Source organism: Schistocerca cancellata, chromosome 3 (genome assembly GCF_023864275.1).
Source record: "Schistocerca cancellata isolate TAMUIC-IGC-003103 chromosome 3, iqSchCanc2.1, whole genome shotgun sequence".
Taxonomy (NCBI): domain Eukaryota; kingdom Metazoa; phylum Arthropoda; class Insecta; order Orthoptera; family Acrididae; genus Schistocerca; species Schistocerca cancellata.
In genome coordinates, this window is record NC_064628.1 from 71,554,125 (window position 1) to 71,575,091 (window position 20,967).

General features: G+C 43.6%; 1 protein-coding gene across 1 annotated transcript in view; it reads right to left on the bottom strand.

Annotated features, from left to right (window-relative positions):
* Nucleotides 1–2,606: 2,606 nt before the first annotated feature.
* LOC126177003 (methenyltetrahydrofolate synthase domain-containing protein) overlaps nucleotides 2,607–20,967 on the bottom strand; it is a 122,613-nt gene continuing 104,252 nt past the window's right edge. Inside the window, exon 6 of the mRNA XM_049924218.1 lies at nucleotides 2,607–3,873. Within this exon, the coding sequence (XP_049780175.1) occupies nucleotides 3,066–3,873 (808 nt within the window). The 3' untranslated portion in view covers nucleotides 2,607–3,065. The remainder of the gene's footprint in view (nucleotides 3,874–20,967) is intronic.

A 20,967-nucleotide genomic window follows, 5' to 3' on the forward strand; every position in this document is an offset into this window, starting at 1 on the left:
TGAGATCTGCTGCCACAGTTGTTGGAGACTACCCCTAACAGTGTCCCACTTAAACATTTACAGCCATGAACAACTGATCAACAGATGCTCTAATCATAGGTGATTCTGTTCAATGGCCACTGCAATCTCTGAATCTGTTTTATAAGATTTTAAGCACCTTTATCACTCTACAATAGACAACACAAACATTGTAAAGGGTGTGGCAAATTTTTATGTGCTGTAAGAACACATGTGCTGATACAGGCAGCCACCACTTTAAACAGTTACTATGAGTTGTTGCTATACAATATATGTTTTTTGGCATAAACTAAAAATTCATAGTGAATCTTTAGTTTTTCATCTCAAAATACTCATTTTAGGATCCTCTATATCTGTGTAATTTTTCCCCTAAAGGTTTGGAGTATACTATATACAGGGTGTTTCAAAAATGACTGGTGTATTTGAAACGGCAATAAAAACTAAACGTTTGTTGCAATATGCTTGTGACAACAGTACATTTTCAGGCGGACAAACTTTCGAAATTACAGTAGTTACAATTTTCAACAACAGATGGCGCTGCATGTGATGTGAAAGATATAGAAGACAACGCAGTCTGTGGGTGCGCCATTCTGTACGTCGTCTTTCTGCTGTAAGCGTGTGCTGCTCACAACGTGCACGTGTGCTGTGGACAACATGGTTTATTTCTTAGAACAGAGGATTTTTTTGGTGTTGGAATTCCACCGCCTAGAACACAGTGTTGTTGCAACAAGATGAAGTTTTCAACGGAGGTTTAATGTAACCAAAGGACCGAAAAGCGATACAATAAAGGATCTGTTTGAAAAATTTCAACGGACTGGGAACGTGACGGATGAACGTGCTGGAAAGGTAGGGCGACCACGTACGGCAACCACAGAGGGCAACGTGCAGCTAGTGCAGCAGGTGATCCAACAGCGGCCTTGGGTTTCCGTTCGCCGTGTTGCAGCTGCGGTCCAAATGACGCCAACGTCCACGTATCGTCTCATGCGCCAGAGTTTACACCTCTATCCATACAAAATTCAAACACGGCAACCCCTCAGCGCCGCTACCATTGCTGCACGAGAGACATTCGCTAACGATATAGTGCACAGGATTGATGACGGCGATATGCATGTGGGCAGCATTTGGTTTACTGACGAAGCTTATTTTTACCTGGACGGCTTCGTCAATAAACAGAACTGGCGCATATGGGGAACCGAAAAGCCCCATGTTGCAGTCCCATCGTCCCTGCATCCTCAAAAAGTACTGGTCTGGGCCGCCATTTCTTCCAAAGGAATCATTGGCCCATTTTTCAGATCCGAAACGATTACTGCATCACGCTATCTGGACATTCTTCATGAATTTGTGGCGGTACAAACTGCCTTAGACAACACTGCGAACACCTCGTGGTTTATGCAAGATGGTGCTCGGCCACATCGCACGGCCGACGTCTTTAATTTCCTGAATGAATATTTCGATGATCGTGTGATTGCTTTGGGCTATCCGAAACATACAGGTGGCGGCGTGGATTGGCCTCCCTATTTGCCAGACATGAACCCCTGTGACTTCTTTCTGTGGGGACACTTGAAAGACCAGGTGTACCGCCAGAATCCAGAAACAATTGAACAGCTGAAGCAGTACATCTCATCTGCATGTGAAGCCATTCCGCCAGACACGTTGTCAAAGATTTCGGGTAATTTCATTCAGAGACTACGCCATATTATTGCTACGCATGGTGGATATGTGGAAAATATCGTACTATAGAGTTTCCCAGACCGCAGCGCCATCTATTGCTGACAATTGTAACTACTGTAATTTCGAAAGTTTGTCTGCCTGAAAATGTACTGTTGTCCCAAGCATATTGCAACAAACGGTGTATTTCTATCGCTGCTCGTTTAGTTTGTATTGCCGTTTCAAATATACCGGTCATTTTTGAAACACCCTGTATTAATTATCATGGCACTTCACTCCAGGTGTTTCACAGGTGTCTAACACGAACAATTCTTGTCCATATAGCATACAGAAATTTAACATATTTTGGACAAACATACAAGTTTTGTGATACCATCTGGAAGTGAAATAAGTAGTGGAAAAAAGCTGTGTTGCAGGATATACTCATTTGTCCCTTAAGATACAATGAAATCGTCTTTTTCAGAGCAACAAACACAAGCAGAACAAGCCATTCTTAAACAACATAACAAAGATGTAAAAATAGCATACTGCACCAGATTTGAGCTCAGTATGTCACATTTGGAACATCTGATGCTACTGTACTCTTAGATTAGCTTGCCCGGTAATGTAGGAACTAATTCTGATATACATCCTCCAACATATTAATTACAATTACACTTTTTTTGAATCTATCCTACAATTTTCTATGTGCACATTTATATTGGGCTAATTAACTGAGCAAATAAACAAAAAATAAAATAAAGACATCAACTGATTGTACAGCAAATGTCAGAGCAACTAAGCAAAAAGTCTTCAATCCTTTGATAGTGATCATATTAGAATACAATCTGCTCACTTTTTGTGTCAGAAAACATACAGAAATCCTCTCTGAAACAGCTTTCTAAATAATTTATACACATAAGTTAATAAATACCTCAAAATCAATATTGTCAGCCTCAAATTTATTTGTATAAACACATACAAATTACATGAAAACAGAGTGCACAGTTACATACACAAATACAGCAGTGCATAATATGTTACAATGTATATACCTATATACACTAGTATATTAACAAAGAGACTTTAACAGTAAGTTTCAAGATAAATTAAATACAACACACACATACAATAACAATAAAAATAAAAATAGAGCTGCTATTAGATATTTCAATATTATAAAATGAAAATTACAATGCATATGTTGATTACATTAGAACAATCACTTTCTCAAACACTCATGTTAAACTATTAAATTATTGTCAAAAATATATAAATATAATATTTCTCACTCTTTTATCACATCAAAAATACTTCACTTTCTTTAGAATAATCATCAGTTTCACCCCCTCAACAGCACGGAAAGATCACAGAGAAAGCTGTTCTATCATTTGTATTTGTTACAAAGAAGAAATATCAGTCACCTCTATTCGCGTTGGTTGTGCCAACTGCACCAACAATGTTTCACCTTCCTCTCTCAGTTTTATGTCTTGCAGGGATGCAATAATATTTTCATGTTCATCAGGATTACGAAAATGCAACATAGCGAACCCTTTTGACCCTTTCCATGTGATGTCTTTGGGCCGAACACCCCTTTCAGCAAGTGCTGCTTTTAATTCTCTGACTCGTACATCTGTTCCAATATTATCCACACGTAGACTGAAGTTAAATGCATTTCTTCGATGTGCTCTACGTACTCTGTATTGGTCTTTGCTTCTTTCTGGATCCTGTACTTCCCTTTCATCAACATTTTCAGGACTCTGGCTTGATGGTATCTCAACTGGTCGTTTGCGAGTACGTCTGCGTCTTGGTCGCTCTTTTATATGATTTTCTGCTTCACCTTTTGTACAATCGAGAGTGGCTGCATTGTTAGTTTCCACTCCTGGCTCAGGACTGGGGCCGACAGGACCATTAGCTGAATCCCGTCTGGAGTTACGACGCCTCCGCCGATGAAACATCCGCGAACGCTGTCCAGCTGTAACATCACCAGGAACACTTTTACTCGTATGCTCTCCATTGACTTTAATGTTATCACTGCCATCCGCAGCTGATTCTTCAACTGGAGCCTGAGAGTCACTATCTCCACGACTCCGTTGCTTGTTCCTGTTCCTGCGTTCTCTATTTCTGTTTGGCCTCACTGGTGGTCTTTGAGAAAGATGTTCATCATCATCAGGGCCAACTTCCTTCAGGGTACAGTCTTTACCTTCGCTGCAAACAGAAGACAGAAACTTATGTCAAAAGGAAATTTCACTTGAGAAAGCTTTAAAATTCCAGAATGAAATTTTCACTCTGCAGCAGTGTTTGCACTGATTGAAACTTCCTGGCAGATTAAAACTGTGTGCAGGGCCGAGACCTCAACTGGGACCTTTGCCTTTCGTGGGCACTTGTCCGCGAAAGGTAAAGGTCCCAAATTGTCTTGGTCCAGCACATGGTTTTAATCTGACAGGAGGTTTCAGCGTTAAAATTTTAGGACAAAATGGCTGACCAGACCTTCTCAGAACAGATGGGACTGGGGTCTGAGTGACTTGTTTTTTCCTTTTTAACATTCACAGTTTTTATTTATTTATTTATTGTTCTGTGGGACCAAATTAAGGAGAAGTCTCCATGGTCATGGAACGAGTCAATACATGAAATTATAACACAATAGTAGAAACAGATAAAATTAAACATAAGAAACATATTCAGGCAACAAGTTGTAAGTTTAAATAAAGAAAATCAACAATGTAGCACTGGAATTTGCTCAATTTTTCAGCTCTTCCAGGAGCTCCGCGACAAAATAGAAGGAGTGAGCCATGAGGAAACTCTTCAGTTTAGACTTAAAAGTGTTTGGGCTACTGCTAAGATTTTTGAGTTTTTGTGGTAGCTTATTGAAAATGGGTGCAGCACAATACTGCACTCCTTTCTGCACAAGAGTCAATGAAGTGCATTCCACATGCAGATTTGATTTCTGCATACTATTAACTGAGTGAAACCTGCTAACTCTTGGGAATAAGCTAATATTGCTAACAACAAACGACATTAAAGAAAATATATACTGTGAGGGCAATGTCAGAATTCCCAGACTATTGAATAGGGGTTGACAAGAGGTCCTTGAACTTACACCACATATAGCTCGAACAGCCTATTTTTGAGCCAAAAATACCCTTTTTGAATCATAAGAATTACCCCAAAAAATAATATCATAAGACATAAGCTTATGAAAATATGTGAAGTAGACTACTTTTTGTGTTGAACTGTCACTTATTTCAGATACTGTTCTAATGGTAAATAAAGCAGCATTTAGTTTCTGAACAAGATCCTGAACATGGGCTTTCCACAACAGCTTACTATCTATTCGAATGCCTAGGGACTTTAGCTGTTCCATCTCGATTATAATATGCCCATTCCGTCTGATCAAAATATCGGTTCTTGTTGAATTGTGAGTTAGAAACTGTAAAAACTGAGTTTTACTGTGATTTAGCATCAAATTATTTTCCACAAGGCACGAACTTATTTCATGAACTACGTTATTTGATACTGTTTGAATATTACACACAAGATCCTTCACTACCAAGCTGGTGTCATCAGCAAACAGAAATATTTTTGAATCACCTGCAATACTAGAAGGCATATCATTTATATAAATAAGAAACAGCAGTGACCCCAGCACCGACCCATGGGGAACGCCCCACTTAACAGTGCCCCATTGGGACTGAACATCACTACCACTCTCAATATTGCGGAGAATTACCTCCTGCTTTCTGTTCTTAAGGTAAGAGGCGAACCAATTGTAAGCTACTCCCCTTACTCCATAATGGTCCAACTTCGGCAGTAATATTTTGTGGTCAACACAATCAAAAGCCTTCGTTAAATCAAAGAAAACACCTAGCGTTCACAACCATTTATTTAATCCATCCAAAACCTCACAGAGAAAAGAGAATATAGCATTTTCAGTTGTTAAACCATTTCTAAAACCAAACTGTACATTTGACAGCAAATTATGTGAATTTAAATGCTCCAGTAACCTTGTATATACAACCTTCTCAATAACTTTAGCAAACACCGATGGCATAGAAATAGGTCTAAAATTGTCAACATTATCCCTGTCTCCCTTTTTATAAAGTGGCTTCACTACTGAGTACTTTAATCGGTCAGGAAACCGACCACTCCTAAAGGAAAAGTTACAGAGTAGGTACTGGGCTAACATACATAGAACAATACTTCAGTATTCTGCTAGATACCCCGTCATATCCATGAGAGTTCTTGGTCTTCAGTGATTTAATTATTAACTCAATCTCCCTCTTGTCAGTATCATGGAGGAGCATTTCGGGTAACAGTCTCAGAACACTTTTTTCTAAGAGCACTATATGATTCCCTGTTGGGACTAGGTTTCTATTTAGTTCACCTGCTATATTCAGAAAGTGATTATTAAATACTGTACATATATGCCACTTATCAGTAACATGGGCATTCCCACTACACACTGATTCTACATCCTCAACCTGTCTCTGCAGACCAGCCACTTCCTTTATGCCTGTCCATATGGTTTTAATTTTATCCTGAGACTTAGCTATTCTATCTGCATACCACATACTTTTTGCCTTCCTAATAACATTTTTAAGCACCTTACAATACTGTTTGTAATGGGCTGTTGCATTTACATTTTGACTTTTTCTAACATTTTGATATAATTGCCACTTTGTTCTACAAGATATTCTTATCCCTCTAGTCAGCCACCCAGGCTGCCTGTTCGTGCTACTACCCTGTTTTGAACATTCTAACGGAAAGCAACTTTCAAAGAGCACGAGAAAAGTCTTGAGAAAAGCATTATATTTATCATCTACTGTATCAGCACTATAAACATCTTGCCACGCTTGTTCCTTGATAATACAAAGGTCTCTACAGCAACTGGATCAGCTTTCCTAAACAGTTGATAACTATATTTAACATGTGTTGCAGCACAAAAATCTTTTAGAGTTAAAATTTGTGCATCATGATCTGAAAGGCCATTCACCTTTTTGCTAACAGAATGCCCCTCTAGTAATGAGGAATGAACAAAAATGTTGTCTATGGTTGTTCTACTGTTCCCTTGCACTCTTGTTGGAAAGAATACGATTTGCATAAGATTATATGAATTAAGGAGGTCTACCATGTTCCTTTTCCTTGCACAATCACTTATACAATTAATACTGAAGGCACCACATATAACTAACTTTTTGTATTTCCTATAAAGTGAACCAAGAACCTCCTCTAGCTTTAGCAAAAATGTTGTGAAATTGGAGTCTGGGGATCTATAAATAACAACAGTTAGAAGTTTAGCTCCACTAAATTTAACCACTCCTGCACAACATTCAAACACCTTTTCAGTGCAGTGCTTTGAAACATCAATTGACTCAAATGGGATGCCGTTTTTCACATACATGGCTACTCCCCCACACCACAAAGAGCTCCTCAAAAAGCTGCCAGCCAACCTGTATCCTGGTAAAGGAAGCCTCTGAATTATCTCCTTATTTAAGAAGTGTTCAGATATACCAATAATTTCAGAGTCAACATCTATAAGCAGTTCACTAACTTTATCTCCAATACCTTGTATATTTTGATGAAATATACTAATTCCCTCATTACTTGGATACCTAAGCTTTGTCAAAAGTGATTCCCTTGTTAGAGAGACTTCCCTTAAGCAGGAATACCTATCAGCTGACTTCAATCTAAAAAAGGTGCAGCTCTAACACCCACTACTACCGGAATTTTTCTATGAGTGATCCCACCACCCCCACCTATGCTGTCACCTATAAGCTTTGCCAACCTCCTCTTCCCATGCCTGTTGAGGTGCAGGCCATGTCTAGTGAAACCCGTCCTACTGATAGACTCCGCCAACACTACTGAAATGTGACCCATGCCTTCTGTCATCAGCGCACCCCCAAGTATCATGTTATTACGCCTGATGGCTGTATTAAAAAGAGGCTGATCGTGACGTTGAAACAGTCCCACGAAATGCACATTCGTGTTGCCAGTCTGAGTGGCTATCTTTTCCAGGTCACCATCTATGTCATACTCCCCATCCCTATCAATACTATTACCAGCCCCACCCACAATCACTACCTGATCCTCTTTAGTAAACTCCCTACATAACCCCCCTTATGTTAACAGTCACCTGAGCCAATCCTGCATTAGGCTTCACAATGCTGGTGACCTGGTACTCACTCCCCAACACTTCCTGCAACTGCTGGCCTACACCTCTGCCATGAGAACTACATAACAGCAGAACCTTCTTCTTTCTCTTCGACTTTGCAACTGTCCTAGCCGCCGTAACTGCTGAGGTCTGCTGCATACTTCCTACATTTACAACTACTAAAGATTCCTCACCAATAGACTCTGACAGATGGTCATATCTATTGCAAACACCAATAGTAAAACTATCTGAAAATCTCCTTCTCCAAGCAGATCTCTTGCCAACAGCCAGCTCCTGTTCCCCAACCCCCTTCTCCCTCCTCATCCTATCTAGCTCCTCCAGTGCATTTTTCAACTGCACCTGAAGGGCACAGATCTTACGCTCCTGCTCCTCTATCAACTTACTCTTGCTACATAACATGCAGTTCCAGGAGAGGATCTCACCAGAATGCCCACTGACTTCCCCACTGCATTTCCCCCAGTGAAAATACTTCGAACAAGTCTCACACCGCAATCCACTACTCACAAACCTACGGCAAAGCCATCACTTCTCACTCATGGTAAAATTTAACAGTTATTGAAACAAGAAAACTACTTTATCTAAGCTCCGCTACTACAATAAGATGATGTTAAAAAACTGACTGCAATACAGTCTATCCCTGTGTGTGTGTGTGTGTGTGTGTGTGTGTGTGTGTGTGTGTGTGTGTGTGTGTGTGTGGTTTGAGGTTTTCGGGTGCTAAACAGCATGGTCATCAGCGCCCAAACGCATAGAAACAGGAACACATGCGGTGAAGGGACGAAGACGGACAGCGAACAAGGAGAGCGGCTAAAAGACACAGGCCTGACGCAGTTCCAAATCCTCACATACAGAGGCAAAACAAGTGGAAAAGAAACGCACTAAAAAAGGAAAGGAAACACAAGGAAAAGAGAACAGAAATCGAAGTGAAACAAGTAGGTAATCATGACTGGCGGACCTCTTACCTAAAACTTGGGTGAGCCAGTCACCCAGCAGCACATTAAAATCCTCTCCCTAAAATCCGAGGCAACAAATTGGACAGGACACAAAACCGTAAGACCTTAACCACAGTTGTTGTGTCGTCTTGCAAAATAGAGGGCAAATCCGGTGGCAAGGAAACCACCGCCCTTTGGTCAGAGAATAAAGGACAGTCAAGTAGAATGTGGCGGACAGTAATCTGGACGCCACAAGCACTGCAGATTGGGGGGGTCCTCCCGCCGGAGTAAAAAACCATGCGTTAAGGGACTGTGTCCGATTCGGAGGCAGGTGAGGAGAACCTCATCCCGCCTGCATGACTGGTAGGATGTACGCCATGGCCGTGTGGTGGCCTTGACCAAACGCAGCTTATTTTCACCAACTGCCAGCCACTCCTCTTCCCACTGACGCATAACACAAAAACGTAAAAGGGAGGTAACAGCATGGAGGGGGACGGCACATTCAACAACGTGAGGGAGGGAACATGCATCTTTGGCAGCCACATCCGCCAGTTCATTTCCCCTAATACCCATGTGCCCCGGCACCCAGCAGAAAGAAACCTTCTTCCCTGCCGTTGCAGGTGGAGTAGGGCATCGTGGATGTTCTGGACGACCGTATCTGCTGGGTACAAGTGTTGCATGGTCTGAAGGGCACTCAGGGAGTCAGAACAGATGAGAAACTTAAAACTGGGAACACATCTCATCCGCTCCAATGCCCGCAAGATCGCAAACAATTCGGCATCAAAGATGGTAAATGCCGCAGGAAGCTGTAACTTGACGACTCGATCAGGGAAAACAACAGCACAACCAACAGAGTCCCCCTGTTTAGAGCCATCCATAAATACTGGTACATGGTCTGGATGCTGGTTTAAAATATCGTAAAATAAGGAGGTGAAAACAAACGCAGGAGTGCAGCTCCTCCGGTACTCTGACAAGTCTAAAAGGATGCTGGGCCTCTGGAGCAACCAGGGAGGCAGACGGGCAAAACCCTGGAGTTGGGGTGCCACACACTCCACACCAAGGGACTCAAGCAAATGCTTGGCACGAATCCCAAATGGTCTCGTTGCCCTGGGATGATTGGAAAAGAGACGTTCCATACGCAGTCGGGCAACAGTAGGGTACGCAGGGGAGGTAGGACAGGCAAGGAATTGACACACCCGTCGCACCATGAGGAGTTTCCACTGGATGGCGAGCGGCGGTTCCCCTGCCTCAGCCTCAGCACACAGGCTGGGGATGGGATTGGTACGGAAGGCCCCAGTGGCCAGCCTGATACCCTCATGGTGTACTGCGTCAAGAATCTTCAGATACGAAGGCCTCGCTGACCCAAACACGGTGCATCCATAGTCAAGACGCGACCGGACGAAAGCCCTATAAAACTGCAGCAGACGCGCCCGATCTGCTCCCCAGGACCGATGGCTCAGACACTTCAAAGTATTCAGTGTCTTCAGGGCCCGCACCTTGAGGTCTTTAAGGTGCGGCAACCACGAAAAACTTGGAATCAAAAGTGAGGCCCAGGAACCTCACAGTGTCTCTAAAAGGAAGAATGGTGTCCCTCAGACACAATTCAGGGGAGGTAAAAGCACGTCAAGAACGATTAAAATGAACATACACACATTTGTCTGCAGAGAAGGTAAAACCCGTCTTCGCAGTCCATGCCTCTAATCGCTTTATCGTAAGCTGCAGCTGCCGACTAGCAGTGACAAGACTGGAGGAAGAACAGAAAACAGCAAAATCGTCCACAAACAAGGAGCACTGGGCCGGACTCCGGATAGTGGACGTGATACTGTTAACGGCGATGGCAAAGAGGGTGACACTTAAAATGCTTCCCTGAGCAACACCATTCTCCTGCACGTACAAATCAGATAGCACATTACCAACCCGATATTGAAAGAGCCAGCGGGAAAGAAAGGACCGAATGAAGATGGGGAGATGGTCACGAAAGCCCCACTGTTGGAGTTGATTGAGGATAAGGCAGCGCCAAGTAGTGTCATACGCCTTATTAATGTCAAAAAATACACCTAGACAATGCTGGTTATGTAGGAAGGCCTGCTGGATGGCCACCTCAAGCAGGGTCAAGTTGTCTATAGTTGAATGATATCTCTGAAAGCCACACTGAGAGTGGCTAAGGAGCTGCCTGGTCTCGAGCAGCCAAACCAGGCGACGGTTGACCTTGCGTTCCAATGTCTTCCCGACACAGCTCATCAAAGCAATACTCCGATAACTACTGGGATGCATTCGGTCCTTTCCCGGTTTGAGGAGGGGAATCAAAATTGCCTCCCTCCACGAGTCAGGGAATGTGCCGGATGACAATATCATATTAAAACAATTCAGGAGAACTTCCTTGGATGGCAGCAACAAGTGCTGCAGCATGCTGTACAGGATTTGATCATCACCTGGCGCAGTATCATGAGCCACAGACAGCGCCGAATCCAGTTCCCACATTGTGAAGGGGCAGTTGTAGGGTTCAGAATTTGGAGACCGGAAGTCCAAGTGATCCCTCCCGATGGCAGTGCGGTAGCGGCAGAAATCTGGATCACAGTTAATAGTGGCAGTAGATTCCGCAAAATGCATGGCCAGTGTCTGGGCAATGTCTCTCGGCGCCGTGAGTAGACAACCCTGATGCAACAATGCCGTGACAGGTAGTTGGCTGCGTTTCCCGGAAATCCTCCTGATGGCTTCCCATACTTTCGTAGAACTAGTGGAGCGGGAGATGGAGTTCAAGAACGATTGCCACGACCGTCGTTTGCTCTCTTTAATCACTCGCCGCGCCTTGGCCCTTGCCACCCGAAAGGCCGCGAGATTGTCAGCTGAGGGACATCACTTGAAGCGGCGCAGAGCTGCATGGCGGGCTCAGATGGCTGAGCGGCACTCAGTGGTCCACCAAGGGACAGGACGCCTCTTGGGATGACTTGAGGACTGTGGGATCGACAATTCAGCAGCATGGGAGATCACGGCTGTAACTTGGTCGACCCACTCGTGGACGCTAGCACTGTGTTCCAAAACAGCTAAATGGCTGAAAAATGTCCAGTCAGCTCTGCAGAGGTGCCACCTGGGCGGTACTGGTAATGCCACAGCCTCATCCAGGAGGCAAATCCAAAGGGGGAAGTGGTCACTAGAATGGAGGTCAGTGGCAACCTCCCACAGAGCAGAATCCGCGAGTGCTGGAGAGCAAAAGGAAAGGTCAATAGCTGACGACGACCCAGAAGCAGTACAGAAATGAGTGGGAGCACCAGAGTTGAGGATGCACAGTTCTTCGGACGCCATGAGGCTTTCCAGAATGCGATCCCTGGGGCAAGTAGTCTTAGAGCCCCATAAGACATTATGAGCATTGAAGTCCCCCAGAAGGAGAAATGGGTGGGGGAGTTGGCTAATAAGGTCTATGAAAGCCTCCGAGTCTATTGCATCCTGAGGCGGTAAGTAAACGGAACAGATTGTGAGCCTCCGCCGCACAAGAAGGTCAACTGCAACTGCTTGCAAGTCCGTAACGAGAGGGAGCTCAGATGAGTGGTGCATCTCATGGACAAAAACCACAACACCACCCTTTGCCTTTTCCCCCATCAGATTATCTTTTCAATACACGGTATAGCCCCGTAAAGAAGGAGCATCAGTGGCCCGAAAATGTGTCACTTGGAGACATAAGCACAAAGGGCGCTCTCGTACAAGAAGTTGTAATTTGGCCACATGCGTCCTGAACCCATTCAGGTTCCACTGTAATATGGGAGCCAGTGATCAGGGTGGCTGAATTTTCACCCTGCCTCTGTGCTTAGGAGGAGAGCCCGTACTGGCCGGAGATTTATTCCTGGGGCGAGAATATTGCCCCAGGTCGACATCAATGTCCATCAGCTCCGATGGCGACCCAAGGGAGATGTCAGACAGTACGATGGCATCGTCATCGGACTGACCCTGACTAGTCTCCTCAGGTGGCAAAACCTTCACCTTTGGCGTCTTCGTCTTGGGGGGCTTAGAATGCAGAACCTTGTCAACAGTTGGAGCTTTACTCGCCTGGGCAGAAGGCGCCATATGGGGAGGGGCAGAAGTACCCCAATGTCAGCAACCACGGCCTTGTCCGACGTGGGGAGAGCTGCAGGTTGCAAAACATCCGCAGCAGCACAAGTGCACTGGCAAACGCAGGTATTAGTGCTGATACTAGCAACCTCCGTTTGTGTAGCAACAGTGGCCAACTGTACCGGTTTCTGCAGAACTGAAGCGAAAGATGTTGTAAACACAAGAGGCTGCATGGCCCTAAAGAGCTTCTTCGCCTCACCATAGGGGATGCGCTTAGATGTTTTGATCTCCTGTATCTTCCGTTCCTCGAGATAGATGGGGCAGACCCGGCTCCAGACAGGGTGACTCCGAGAGCAATTCACGCACTTCACAGGCGATGAACAATCGGTTCCTTCATGGGCAGGCTCACCACATTTACCACAAGTGGCTATCCCATTGCACCCCAATGTAGTATGCCCAAAGCGCTGACATTTAAAACAGCGCATTGGGTTGGGGAAATATGGCCGTACTGGCAAACGTAAGAAACCCGCTTTAACATGCTCTGGGACTCTCGGGCAATTGAACGTGAGAATAAACGAGTCGGATCCCAACGACTCGTTTCATAATATGCTACACGTCGACAATACCTTTGTCAGCCCACTCAGATTTCAACTCGTCCTTGGTGATATCCACCAAGTCCCTACATGTCACAACACCCTTACTATAGTTCAAAGTGGAGTGGAGTTCGGTCTCAATAGCGTACTCTCCGAGACAGGTTGCTTTCCGAAGAGAAGTGACTTGACGGGAACTAGAAGTTTCAACTAACAGAGTCCCATTGCGCAGTCGCTTCACAGATTTCAGTGTTCCTGCAATTCCCTCAAGACCCTTGTGGATGTAAAAGGGAGAAACTCTCTCAAAGCTACCTTCCTTCCGTTTGACAATCAAAAACACATTCTGGTTATCAGCATGTGCTCGGTTACGACAGTCTGATAAATCTCTAGTAACACCAGGCGCTGGAGGACTCGCAGCACGAAGTCGCTTTTTCGATGGGGTGTGTTTTCCTACCAATGGCCCACCCAATCCACTGGTAGGGGGAAATGTAGAGGTCGAAGGGTCCATTGTGGTCCCACGAGCAGCTAGGGAACTAAAGGTCCACTCAGACAGAGCCCCGCGTGCCTGAGTAAGCCTTATACAACTGGGGTGCGGCAGGTGCCCCAGAGGTTGCCCGCTTGCGACTGTTCCACCCCAACAGCCATGCATCTTATAGGCGCGCAGCACACCGTAAGACTGAGGGGTTTTTATAGAGGTTTACCTTCCTCGCAATCCAGGCAGTCAAGCCAAGATTACCATTCCCCACAGCACACGACATTCCACCGCCGTGCCATGCGGGGGTCGCTGAAGCATGTCCAGGGGTTACGGTGACAGGAGACTGGCGGTGCTGACCAGTCCCCAGCTCAGGACCCCGGGGTCGCCAAGCCTATACTCAGCAAATGAATGCTGAGCCCCTGGGGGGAACAGTCTATCCCTCTTCCCTCCCCAAGAAGAGGTAGTAATAATTCCAAAAGCTTGAATAGTTTCTTGTGCTGCTTTTTTATATACAGGGTGAGTCACCTAACATTACCGCTGGATATATTTCATAAACCACATCAAATACTGATGAACCGATTCCACAGACCAAACGTGAGGAGAGGGGCTAGTGTAATTGTTTAATACAAACCATACAAAAATGCACGGAAGTATGTTTTTTAACACAAACCTACGTTTTTTTAAATGGAAGCACGTTAGTTTTGTTAGCACATCTGAACATATAAACAAATACGTAATCAGTGCCATTTGTTGCATTGTAAAATGTTAATTACATCCAGAGATATTGTAACCTAAAGTTGACGCTTGAAACCTCCGACGTTCAGTTGCGTGTTGTAACAAACATGGGCCACGGTTGGTGAGCAGCATCTGCAGGGACATGTTTACGATGACGAATGTGTTTACGAGTGTGGCTGTAGTGCACTGTTGCGGTTTGGTCTAGCTGTCGCAGTGTCCGCATGTAGCGCTTACTGCTATTGTTATTCTGCATTCGTCTCCACACGCAGACCAACTGTAGTACACCGTGTTACCAGACATCTATGATAGTGTAGTGTTGTAGGAACTGTGACCATGGTGTATTCAAACTCTGAAAAGGTGGATATGATACTCATCTATGGCGAGTGTCGACGAAATGCAGCTGAAGCCTGCAGGGTGTATGCAGAACGGTACCCGGACAGAGAGCATCCAATGTGCCGCACATTGCAAAACATCTACCGCCAACTGTATGCAACAGGTATGGTCGTAGCACGCAAACGGGTCCGTAACAGGCCCCTCACAGGAGAAGCGGGTGCAGTTGATGTGTTAGCTGCTGTTGCCATGAACCCACACATGAGTACACGGGACATTGCGAGAGCCGGTGGACTGAGTCAAAGTAGTGTCATGCGCATACTGCATCATCACCGCTTTCACCCGTTTCATGTGTCGCTACATCAGCAATTACACGGTGATGACTTTAATTATCGAGTGCAATTCTGTCAATGGGCATTAACAGAGAATGCGTTGCAGTTCTACCTGTTTACCGATGAAGCGGGTTACACAAACCACGGGGCAGTGAATCTACGGAACATGCATTACTGGTCCGTGGACAATCCTCACTGGCTCAGACAGGTAGAGCGACAGCGACCGTGGACTGTAAATGTATGGTGCGGAATCATTGGCGACCACCTCATTGGTCCTCACTTCATTGCAGGGGCCCAAACAGCTGCAACATACATCGCGTTTCTACAGAATGATCTGCCAACGTTGCTCAAAAATGTCCCACTGGAAACGCGTTGACGTATGTGGTATCAGCATGATGGTGCACCTGCACATTCCGCAATTAACACTAGGCTGACCCTTGACAGGATGTTCGACGGGCATTTCATAGGACGTGGAGGACACATAAATTGGCCAGCCTGTTCTCCTGATCTTACACCTCTGGACTTCTTTCTGTGGGGTATGTTAAAGGAGAATGTGTACCGTGATGTGCCTACAACCCCAGAGGATATGAAACAACGTATTGTGGCAGCCTGCGGCGACATTACACCAGATGTACTGCGGCGTGTACGACATTCATTACGCCAGAGATTGCAATTGTGTGCAGCAAATGATGGCCACCACATTGAACATCTATTGGCCTGACATGTCGGGACACACTCTATTCCACTCCGTAATTGAAAACAGAAACCACGTGTGACGTGTACCTCACCTCTCATGGTAATGTACATGTGCGTCAGTGAAAAAGACCAATAAAAAGGTGTTAGCATGTGGACGTAATGTGCTGTTCAAGTCTCTTCTGTACCTAAGGTCCATCACCATTCCCTTTGGATGCCTACATAATTCGGTGCTCTCCGATACACATGATCGAACAGCGGAGGAGTGGTACTCAAGCGTCAACTTTAGGTTACAATATCTCCGGATGTAATTAACATTTTACAATGCAACAAACGGCACTGATTACGTATTTGTTTATATGTTCAGATGTGCTAACAGAACTAACGGGATTCCATTTAAAAAAACGTAGGTTTGTGTTAGAAAACATACTTCCGTGCATTTCTGTATGGTTTGTATTAACCAATTACACTAGCCCCTCTCCTCACGTTTGGTCTGTGGAATCGATTCATCAGTATTTGATGTGGTTTATGAAATATATCCAGCGGTAATGTTAGGTGACTCACCCTGTATATTTTGACAGTAATAATTGCAAGTTGACTTGAGATATGCTCAACTTCAAATAAGATACACTGTCATTAACCAACAATGAACACACTAGCGAGAAACTCTAGAGTCCAACAATGTCTTTAGCTTTCAAACTTATATCTACCTTGTGAAACACAAACAAGTCTAAAAAGGGAGAGCGTTAAAGGTACAAAAAATAGCTGTGAAAATTAATTAAAATTTTGGAAAATTACACTGGGAAAAACCAACAATAAATTATTTATGAAATATTAATATCAATCAAATACTGAAATGCACAACAAGAAACAAAACGTAGGGTTTAATATACCATCGACAACAAGATCATTAGTGACGGAGTGTATGCACTAATATGACAAAGATGGGGGAGGAATTTTGCTGTGTCTATCTCAAAGGAAAATCTAAATATGGATGCTCAAACGCGGATTTGTACTTTGGTCCTCCCATATGTGAGTTGTCAGTGACACCCAGTACAAAGCATTCAACTTCTAAAAGTCCATTCTGTGTTATTCCTAGCATCTCAGACATGGAAAATGTACTTCAGATCATGAGATGAAGTCAAGGGCAGAACAACAGTAAGAAATATGTGAATATCACAACACTTAGTATAGTGACTTTTTAGTTCACTAGCATAGGCAACAAACTGCTAAAAAACTGTACGAAGGCAGAAATTGGATTGAATCTCACTTTCTGTAATTTTTTTCCTGTTTTAATTTATTTAATCTACATAAAATAAAAAATTAACAGAAGAAACAGTTCATGATTCTTTAAAGTATTTTTTTGGCTCTCAAAAGGGCATGTCATGGGGTTTCTTTATTATTTAACTGAGTGCTTAGTGTTGCCTGAGTATGTATTTATTCTAGTTCTATTAGCCATATGTATTTATTCTAGTTCTATTAGCCAATCTCCTCCGCCCTCCTCTCTGTTAATCTCTTCTCCCCCCTCTTTCTGTCCACCTCCTTCATCTAGCCCCCCCCCCCCCTATTCATCACTTTGTCCATCTGCCTACTTCCCCCTCTCTCTGTCCATCTGCTCTTACCCCTCCGACCATCTACTTCTTCTCCATCTCCCCCTCTCCCCTTTCAATCCATCTTTCCTGCCACCACGTCTCCTCCTCACTCCCTTTGTCCCCTCCTCCTTTCTGTCCATCTCCTCCTCTTTCCTTCCTCTGCCCATCTCCTCTTTCCCCCCACCCTCTGCCCATCTCCTTCTCTTCCCTTTATCTGTCTATTTACCACTCTGCTTCAATCTGTCCATCTCCTCTTCCCCCCTGCCTGCCTCTCTCTTCTTCCCCCTCCTCTCTCCATGTTATTACCATCACTCCAAAAGGAGGCCGCTGTTTCTTACCCCCACAGAACTTGTTTCCAGATAGTAAGTAACATGGGTACCAAGTCTGGCTGAAATCGATCCAGGGGTTTAGAAGGAGCTTTTTAATTGTAACTTTAAAAGAGTATGCACATGTCACATATATTACACATAATTTCAACTAATGTCATACATATTTGTAAACATATTTCATCTGTATCTCTATGTAATTTGGCCATGCAGTTTCATTATCACATGGCTCAATTTCTATGACATCGTATCTCCTGAATTGTATGTCATAAAATAATATAATTTTGCAGGAACATTCAGTGGATATTGTCCGCTAAAGTAAAGCATCATGCATAATGCAGCCACTTTTCACACATCGCAGTGTGTATGATGTCAAATCTCCTGGACTGTGTGTTGTACAATGATATAATTTTGTAGGTACAATAGCAACATATGTGGGCACTGTCCACAAAATTTGTTGTGAGTAGAATAACTTAAATGTCATGCATAATGCAGCAGTTTTGGTGTGTGAACAGTGGAAATGTAGGACGCGACAAACTTTTTTCCTTTCATCTTTTTATGGGGGTTGTCAGTGAGAAAAAGTTTTGTAAAGGTTTGAAAATACAGGGTGTACATAAAGTCTGGGAACACTTTCAATTATTTATTGCACAAGAACCAAACATTGTACAGATATCATACATATATCATTTTGAAGAGAAACCCTGAAAGTTGTTTATGATGTATACCACCACAGTGTAGTTTGGTAATTTACTGATAGTCAGCGCTAGTCGCGAACGTAGCAAGTTCAGGTGCGGAATGAGCTGTTTCGTGAAATGACCACCCTGATCACCATATCTCACTCTGTCTGACTTTTTTTCTGTGGGGACACATTAAAGACCTGGTGTATGTACTGCCTCCACCACGTGATGTAGCAGAGCTTCGAAGAGAATACGGAAGTGATTGCCGAAGTCAACGGTGCCATGTTGGAACAGGTATGGCAAGAATTCGATTACCATATTGAAACCTGCTGGGTCACTCATGGTTCGCATATCGTACGTGTTTTTTTTTTTTTTTTTTTTTTTTTTTTTTTTTTTTTTTTTTTATATATAAAGAACTTTCATAGTTTCTCTTCAAAATGCAATATGTGTGACATCTGTACAATGTTTAGTTCCTATGCAATTAATAATTGAAAGTGTTCCCGGACTTTATGTACACCCTGTATGTATAAAGTTTGCTGGAAGTCACTAAATACTCTCATTCTCGACTGGATGAATAAAACCTGTGAATTCATGCATCACGGGCTACACTACTTTTTCACTCCCACCTCTGCCCCTTCGTAGGTATATGGTTCTTATCTCCATAGTGATTCTTTCCATATAGTAAGTGATGTATGTACCAAGTTCGGTTAAAATTGGTCCAGTGATTTAGAAGATTATCTGGAACACACACACACACACACACACACACACACACACACACACACACACACACACACGTACATTCATTCATTCATTATAATATGTACTTATATCCCTTCCAAAGGACTTCCGCTCCTATGAACATCTGCAACCTGTGAGAAAGGGAATCTATGGAGAGATTAATAAATCTTTTATTTTATGCCACTTTCTCCCATTCCACATGTCATCATGTGTTCTTGGCAGAGGGTCAGGCCAGTTTTTCACATGATCAGTTTTGTCATCATTCGTATGTTTTCAATGGGGCTGAAGTTTGATGTAGAAGGGGGTTGGTTGAGAAGAGAAATCTTATTCTGTACTGCAAACCACTCCTGCACCACAGCTGCTGGAAACAGTTTAATCCCTAAGGATTACCCTTAATGTTAGTATAGTCCGACACAACATGTGCAGCCCCAAACTGCTACAGACACATGCCCTCTGTGAGATGACTAGCAGATATATGTGGAATCAAAATGGACCACATGTAACCTATATACTTGTACTGGACCATGAGTTGCTCCAGAAAATACTGATTTGTCAGAAAATCCAGGTATTACATTCTGCCAACCACAATAGAAACTTTCCTCTGCAAACATTAATGAACCATGTAAAACAACCCAGCAGTATGTTTCAACTACACTGCTTTTTTTAAAACAGATTTTGCGATGATATGTTTACAAGCTCAGTAGGCTGGGCTAGTGTTCTTACACTCCAATTCTCAGTTCAGGCACACTTACTGGATTCTCCAGTATCACAATATTGTTTTGTGCTTTGTTGTACAATATGCTCAGGAATGCCATACCATGCTCCAGTCTCTGACACTGTCAAATTACCATCCACAACAAGAGCATTGACATGGCCAAAAATAGCCTGTGAATTAAGTGGATGGACCCAAAAAGAGGTGCACAAGTTATCTGGCCAGGAATCATTTACTGTTATAGGAAAATGGAGAAATGACAACCATAGCTTGCCACTTTAAACTATCAGTCAAGGCATCATAAGACCACTGTCACATGCAATGATAACTTTTAATATGATAAATTACCCCAAAATGACTTTCCCTTTCAGGTAATGTGATCCTACAACAGCGTTACACAGTTCCATCCCTCTAAATATGTCCATACAGGGTATAGGTGACTGGGCCTTAGTTTCTGGGAAAAAAAGAAGAAGAAAGGAAATGAGATGATTGTATGGCACTGATGACCAGGAATCCTCACATGAAGAAGTTCAGCTGCCAAGTTGCAAGTCCTTTCATTTGACTCCACATCGGGCAACTTGTGTGTCAATGATGGTATAATGATGATGAGGACAACATAAGACCAAGTTCCCAAGTGGAGAAAATCTCTGACCCAGCTAGGATTAAAACCCAGATCCGCTGCATTGCAATCACATGTGCAGACCACTCAGCTAAGGAGATGGACAGTCGTTGAAAAAATCAAGGTCAACAGTTATCATGTTTGAGTGCTTTGTTGTTGTTGTTGTTGTTGTTGTGGTCTTCAGTCCTGAGACTAGTTTGATGCAGGTCTCCATGCTACCCTATCCTGTGCAAGCTTCTTCATCTCCCAGTACTTACTGCAACCTACATCCTTCTGAATTACTACTTTCAAATGGAGAATTCATGTAGCATTTAAGGCACTTGCATATGGCCCAG